At 49.8% G+C, this 6870-nt stretch overlaps 1 protein-coding gene and 2 long non-coding RNA genes across 6 annotated transcripts; all 3 read left to right on the top strand.

The window, feature by feature from the left end:
- The first annotated feature begins 1623 nt into the window (after window positions 1-1623).
- LOC9641118 lies at window positions 1624-2447 on the top strand. Its single transcript, XR_002991473.1, has 4 exons — window positions 1624-1674; window positions 1946-2058; window positions 2136-2257; window positions 2313-2447. It is a non-coding gene; the product is annotated as an uncharacterized LOC9641118 (long non-coding RNA).
- A 78-nt stretch (window positions 2448-2525) lies between these two features.
- On the top strand, window positions 2526-3880 carry LOC112343929. 3 transcript variants are annotated; one of them, XR_002991472.1, is made up of 5 exons: window positions 2526-2613; window positions 2682-2836; window positions 2954-3039; window positions 3130-3430; window positions 3528-3880. It is a non-coding gene; the product is annotated as an uncharacterized LOC112343929 (long non-coding RNA). The 3 variants fall into 3 exon arrangements; XR_002991471.1 differs by having other exon boundaries at window positions 3130-3447; XR_002991470.1 differs by lacking the exon at window positions 3528-3880 and having other exon boundaries at window positions 3130-3474.
- A 353-nt stretch (window positions 3881-4233) lies between these two features.
- LOC9641117 (transcription factor SCREAM2) lies at window positions 4234-6634 on the top strand. 2 transcript variants are annotated; one of them, XM_024668037.1, is made up of 6 exons: window positions 4234-4502; window positions 4561-4618; window positions 4682-5710; window positions 5831-6082; window positions 6170-6340; window positions 6402-6634. In XM_024668037.1, exons 1-6 carry the CDS (start codon window positions 4441-4443, stop codon window positions 6483-6485), a joined length of 1656 nt encoding a protein of 551 aa, XP_024523805.1. In that variant the 5' UTR covers window positions 4234-4440; the 3' UTR covers window positions 6486-6634. The 2 variants fall into 2 exon arrangements, with proteins under 2 accessions (XP_024523805.1, XP_002994520.2); XM_002994474.2 differs by having other exon boundaries at window positions 4236-4502; window positions 6405-6634.
- Window positions 6635-6870: the final 236 nt, after the last annotated feature.

The raw sequence follows: 6870 nt of genomic DNA, 5'->3' as shown, positions 1-6870 counted from the left end.
TGGAAACTTCAGTCACATTGGAAGATCCACTAAATTCTGCTCCGTTCAATAATGCGGGGCCACAAGGCGCAATGCAAGAAAAACTAGAGTATATGAGCGTTACGTCGAAGTTAGGGCTAGATAGGTGGCGTAGGAATCTGTAAGAGAATATCCCCGCTCTGCAGTTTACGTATTTCGTAGCTATACACTGTACGTCTAGAAATAGTTTCGTAGAAATTCTTATTTGATTTTTGTTATAGCTGTTGTGTGCTACTGGGTAGCCAATGGTAAGCTAATGTGTGTCGCTTTCTTGACTGGCTGTCTGGAGTAACATCTGTGGCATTTGGCAGTGGCATGTGAGTGCTGGCCGGACAGCTTTTTTTTAGGGTTTTGCAAAAGGTCAAAGCTCATTTTTTCCTTACCGTAAGAACCCTAACAAGAACGACTTGACCTAAAAGAGACCAAGACCTGGAGACCGGGGTAAGTTAGATTCCCCTTTCCAGGAACAACCGTTTTGGTTGGCGAGCTTGGACTCTCAATCAATCACTCAATGTCCGCCACCTTCTTCTCTCCAAAAGTATGTAACGGCCGGAGATATAATACCGATTCCGCTTGATTCGACTGGCTGAATGTCTCGTCTTCCCCTTGGCAATTTGCTCCCGCCTTGCTTGCTAGTGTCCTCATTCAAGCAGCCGAATCTCCAGCGAATCTATCTATCCCGATTGATTCCCCGCAGCCCTTTATATGCCCAAAACTCGATGTTTTTTCTTTGTCTATCATAAAATGTGGGGCCACTGTGTTCTCTGTGCCATGCCTCGCCACAAGCAACAGTGGCAACAACAAGAGCACGAACGACAAGGCTGGGGACAGCGGCCAGGATTTCTTTTCTTTGTCTTTAAATCTCTGCCTCATTTCAAGCTTTTCCCATTTCTCTTTCTTTCTAATTGCAGAGACTGGCCAGTCAAAGGCGTCCGTACGGGGATTGTCTAGTGCCGTACTCGTGTCAACTCGGCGCCTTGCTTGTTGGTGGGGTGGTGTGGAATTTTTGGATGTGGCATTTGGTGTCTGCTCGCTGGCCGCTTGTGCCTCCAGTTTATTCCAAACACACAATTCGATATGGATTCGATCGAGAGATTTTCATGGTTTTAGGAAAGAGACCTTAATGGCCGTGGAGGGCGGTGCCGAGACCCAGTCGTGGCTTGTGGCTTGATTTTAGTGATTCTTTAGTTTGCGGGGAGATAAAAATAGAAAGGCTTGTGTCTTTGAGCTGTCCGAAGCTAAACCCATGGGAATCAATCAATCGGGCAGCGGATTTAAAGAAATTTGGTGCCAGGCCGCGAATTTGGGAGGCGCCTTATGAAACGCATCTGAAATTTTCTCTTGGTTTATTTTTTAGAGTTTTATTTTATAATTTGGCTGTTTATTTTATACTTTTTGGTGAATTCCACAATGCAAGGAGTAAAGCTGGTGCTCCCTACAAAAGACTCTGCTACAAAGAGAAAAATGTATAAACAGGGCTGGATTTCTTTATGCTGGGAATCCAAGTTCAATGCATCCGAAAATCGCGCGCCAAGTAGTGGTGAATATTCCAAATTTAAAACTAAAGCCCTAACACCCTGTTCTAGGGTTTTGGGGGCAATGGCGATGGCGATGGCGATGGCGATGGCGATGGGCGCGGGCGGTAGTAGGGCTCCGGTAAGCATTGAATTTTAGATTCGGGGGTGGATTAGATTACTGTTGCGGCGCTGCATTGGCGCTGCCGCGTCGCCTGGCTTGCGACCGATGGTTTTGTTGTTTGTGTGCCTCTTTTTCTTTTCTCTTGACGCTGATGTTTCCGGGAGGATCATCTTGATCCGATAGCTCCCGAGGTTGACATTCCTTTTGCCGCTCTGCTTGCTCGCTGCGCTGCTGGATCCAGACGCGTCGCTGTCGCGAGTTTTTATTTCAATTCCTGGCATGTGCATAGGACATTAAAACTTGGGACGAACGCGATTTTTAACATCTGCGCTTGCGGGAAGAACATTAGTCTCTCGTTCGCAAACGCAAAGAGAGAGAGCGTCGTCCTTGTCGCCAACAGAGGTGACTTGTTTTAAGCATTTCCGTTTCATTCTGTTAGAACCGAAGATGCTGCTGCTGCTGCTGCTGCTGCTGTGCAGGAAATACGCAGCGAAAAGAGGAGGAAGAAAAAATTAGGAAATCAAAAACTAATGGAAGTCTTTGGAGAGGTCACAACTTGGAAAGAGATTTGTGACTTAAATTGTCGCTCAAGAACAGCCAGGTAATTTTGCTTTTGCCCCAGATTCTTCACAAATCAGTGTAGATTTTGTCAACAGGCGTGTGCCAGCCAGCCATCACGCATGAATAATGCTTCCTCTCCCAGCTTCGAAGCTCCAGAACACGCAAGATTTGTCCACAGGGTTTGACATTCATTGGTTTTAAAGTTTTGACACACTCGACTCCACTTCAACGGCAAGTTCTTCATTTCGCTCGCGAGGGAAAGGAAAGAAAGGATCTTAAAAGCTCTTGGGAATTGAATGTGCAGGAAATTCATACCTCCCCTCGCGGCATTTGGTGCAAAGGAACCGAACTCATCAACAAGGATGAAATTCCAACAGCTGGAAAAAAAGGACAAAGGTAGCAAGGCTGGCTTTCTCTTTTGTTTGTTGTTTGGCTTTTATCTTTTCTCTCTTTCTTTTCTGCAGATCTAATACTCGTAGGTGTTCCCGAGTGGTCACCGAAAAGAGAAGCTTCGTGCGTCTTGAGCTAAAGAAACGCCATCCAGATCTATCTCAGGAGGCACCTCAAGAATCGCCAATTTTCCTGTACGGCGTTGTTTCCCAATTCCTCGTCCATCCAGGTTGGTTGCTTTGTTTGTTTTCTTCCCTTTTCTCCCGTCTCTCGCTTTCCAGCCAATTTTTTACTCATCTCGAGACGAGGAAAACTTATAAATCTCTGATTTCGTTTGTCTGTGCAGCTCCACCACCTTGCTAGATTCTCTTGTGCACTCTCTCGGATTTTTGCATGTGAGTGTGGTGACCACACTGGCGAGCGTGTTGTTTGGTAAGAGATTTATTCGAGAAAACAAGCTTCTGTTTTCTCTTTAGAAAACTCCGAGTGAGTTTATCTGATTGATGTGGCTGACCTGAATAGGAGGCGAATTTGGGAAGCCAGCGATTGGTTACATTTATGAAGCACACGACAAAGCTCGAAGAACCGGGAACAGGTTCTTGCTTGTACACTTGAAAAGTTTATACTCTGCGTGTTTTGTGTGTCAGGGAGAACGACTTTTATCCGAGATTACTTGAGCAAAACACCAGAGTGAGATGATGGGCGAACGTCAGTTTCGCTCGACAGAGATAGATCCTCATCCTTCGCTCCATTCAAGCACAGCACAGCCGCAGCAGCGATCGATCCAGTGTCGCATTAGGACGCGACTTATAACGTCTTGCTCGTAAGCACAAAAGAGAAGTATATATGTTTGTTTCCTCTTGCTTCTTCTGATCCTCCTTCCTGTGTCGCGGCGTTGCTTTTGTTTTTTTCTTTGATAGCCGCAGGGAAGATAAAACGAAGAACAAAAGAGATGCTGCAAAAATTCCCCCCCGCAAAGCTGTGCGCGAAAGCTTCTCTCACATGGATGACGTTGTCTGGTTGTTCCACACGCTTGGACGCAATCAATCAATCAATCAATCAACCAGTCCATCAATCTTCTTTCCATTCCATTCCAAGCAATCAGAGAATTCCACTGCGCCAACTTTTCCAACCTAATTGTTTCATGGGCTTGCATACGTCTGCTTTTGAGAAGGCGGTGCACTGATCAAATCGAAGAAGCCCCTGTATGTAAAGATTCCCTTTTTCCAGAATCTTGCCCCACCACCTATTAAGACCTAATGAAGTTGACGTTCCTCTTTGGGACTAGCACGGCAGCTATCGTTCCTCGTTCTCCCCTTTTTTTCTTGTTCATTGCAAGTTCTCCTAATAGGATTGATCATCGTCCGTACGATACATGATCTAGACGATGGTACGAACGGGTTGGTGTGTTCTTCAAACCCGTCGCATTCGCGGCATTCAATGCCGAGGACCGCCGTGGCGCTGCAGGAGCCGTGCGATGCGGTAAGATCCGACGGCACGGGCGCCGTACACGCCGACGTGGCTGACGCCCGACGGTCTAGCGGCGTCAGTCGCCCGGACGGAGCGCGCGCTTTTTCGTTTGGCTGACGGTTCCGTCACACAAACGGAGCTCGCATGGTAAGAATTTCAAGTGCGGTGAATTTTTCCTTTTCTTTGATTTGCTTCCTTGTGTTTCGTGTTGGGCGGTGCCTGGCAACGCCGCCCCGCCAAGAAAGAATTTGGCGCTGGCGAATCTACAAAGATGATCGCGATCGCAGGGACGGGAATGCGCCATTCGTGATGCCGGAATCCGGGAGGTGATCGACCATCGCGGCGCGCGCGCGCTCTCATTCCATGGCGTCGGACGCGAGCGTCTTGTGCAGGGAGGGAATCTGGGGCGAGGGATCGGAGATGAGGTGCTGTTCTTGCCGCGATTCTCCCGAAATTTTCACTGTTTGATTCGAAATTTCGCAGGACGGTGCCGATAGGGGACGATCGGCAGCAGCAGCAGCAGCATCAGCCACAGCACAAGGTATTCTTTCTTGGATCTCCGCGTGATCGATCGCCTGGATGAGAAATTTCCCTTGCCGCGCAGGCTATGGTGGTCGATCAGGCACTCCACGGCTCGTTTGAGGAGGATTGGTACGATGGCTCGCTCATCGATGACATGCCTTCTTACCCTAGCGCCGCTGGAGGAGGAGCGCAGCCCTCGCACCACCACTTCATGGCCGCCGCCGCCGCCGCCTCACACTCCGCCAGCAAATCCGACGCCAGGTCCACCGGCTTGTCCGCCTTCCTGGACGAATCCTCCATGCCCAGCGGCTGCTTCATCACCGATTTCTCGCCCGGATTGCTGCCACCGCCGCCTCCCATCCGGAACGGCTTCCACCACCACGCCAGCGCTTCCTCCTCGGCGTGTTCTTCCTCGTCCTCGGTGGCCAATCTCCACTCGGGCTTCCTGCCCGACATGGCGGGCAGCCAGATCCTCGACTTCCCAGCTCTCTTCGGCCCCAGCACTGGCGCGAGCTTTGGGAATTTCAGTGGAATTGGGAGCAGCCTCAGCATTGGGATGATCAAGAGCGGCAATGGCATTTTTGGCGACTGCTTTGGAGGTGGCAGTGGAGGAGAATTCAAGGATCACTCCTCGGTGGTGACCAAGCCCAAGTCCGGGAAGAACAACCATCACCATCACGAGCAGCAGCAGCATACAGGGAGCGGGCAAACATCTCCATCCATAGCAGCAGCCGTAGGGGCGATCAAAGCGCCGCCGGATTCTTCCCTCGAGATGGGCGACGATTCTCTCCATCATCCAGCGCCGCCGCCGCCGAGCAGCCCGAGCAAGAAGCCGCTGGTCCATAAGAGGAGCCCGGTGATGTCGGCGTCCGACGACATGGCCACCGTCGATCTGGAGCTCCGCGAGGACGAGGAGATGGACGATGGATCCGGGCTTCTGTGCGAGAATGACGAGGCGATGGGCGGCCACCAGGTGGCGGACAAGGGCCCTTCCGGCCGGGGGAATCGCAAGGGCCTTCCGGCCAAGAATCTCATGGCGGAGCGGCGACGGCGGAAGAAGCTTAATGATCGCTTGTACATGCTTCGCTCGGTGGTCCCCAAAATTACAAAGGTGAGTACTTTCAAACCACTCGGGCAACTTGGCATTCACTCGCCCGCTCCTCTTTCCATGCCTTTACCTCTTTTTCTCCTCTCGCTCTCACTCACTCTCAACTTGGTTTGATTTTGTCAGATGGATAGAGCGTCTATTCTGGGTGACGCGATCGAGTATCTCAAGGAGCTCCTCCAGAGGATCAACGAGCTCCACAGCGAGCTGGAAGGCCCAGCAGATGGAGGGAGCATGGGAATTCCGCCACAGCAGCAATCCGGAGCGTTGCTTTCGCCCCAAAGTTTCGCTCCTTGCGTCAAGGAGGAATGTCCGGCGTCCAGCATCTCCCCGCTTCCGTTGCTCCCCGGGCCTCCTACAGATCTCCAGCCAGCAAAGGTACTATAGTAGGAGTCTATAGTAGTATAAGACCAAGTGGTTCCTTTCTCATGGTTTTTTTTATTCCCCTTGGCTTTGTCTTTGTAGGTGGAGGTGAGAACAAGGGATGGCAAGGGAATTAACATTCATATGTTCTGCGCGAGAACGCCAGGCCTTTTGCTCTCCACGATGAGAGCTCTGGATGATCTTGGCCTGGACGTCCAGCAGGCTGTTATCAGCTGCTTCAATGGCTTCGTCCTCGACGTCTTTCGTGCCGAGGTATAAGTTCTTTTTTTGTTCTCTTTTCCTCTCGTGCAAATGGTAATGGTGGCTTGTTTAGCAGCAATGTAGCGATGCCGAGATCGCCCCCGAAGAGATCAAAGCAGTGCTCTTGCAAACGGCGGGGTGTCACGAGGCATTGTGAAAAAAAGGAATGGACGATCCAGTGTAAATTTTTTTTCTTCTCTTTTCTACTTTAGAGCTGACCAACCATCGAGCTCTCGATTCCTGGTAGTTTTTTTAAGAAACTTTGTAGCTAACCAAGAACACCAAATCAAGAACATCTTTCTTGTATTATTCGTATTCACACGAAGCGATGGGCAGTATTTACATCAATCCTGTACAGTTTGAGAGTTTTGAGAGTGATTGGTTCTTGCGACGCTCTAATTCGTTTGGAAGAGTGTCACAGTTGCTATGTGGCCGTTCTTCATAACCTACATACAAGAAACAAAGAAGAAAAAAACATAGTGAGTTCCAAAGAGAGACTTGGGAATATGGTTACTTCAAATGCGATGTTTCGGTAGCCATAG

This window comes from Selaginella moellendorffii, unplaced genomic scaffold, assembly GCF_000143415.4.
Source record: "Selaginella moellendorffii unplaced genomic scaffold, v1.0 SELMOscaffold_324, whole genome shotgun sequence".
Taxonomy (NCBI): domain Eukaryota; kingdom Viridiplantae; phylum Streptophyta; class Lycopodiopsida; order Selaginellales; family Selaginellaceae; genus Selaginella; species Selaginella moellendorffii.
The sequence above is the reverse complement of the archived record's forward strand: the minus strand, read 5'-3'. Positions and strand labels throughout refer to the sequence as shown.

Bases quoted from the DNA above. Each gene is read 5' to 3' on its own strand.
- LOC9641117 (XM_024668037.1), top strand. From the start codon at position 4,441: ATGGCGTCGGACGCGAGCGTCTTGTGCAGGGAGGGAATCTGGGGCGAG. The intron at 4,503-4,560 runs GTGCTGTTCTTG...GAAATTTCGCAG, and splicing joins GGCGAGGGATCGGAGATGAG to GACGGTGCCGATAGGGGACG. The intron at 4,619-4,681 runs GTATTCTTTCTT...CTTGCCGCGCAG, and splicing joins AGCATCAGCCACAGCACAAG to GCTATGGTGGTCGATCAGGC.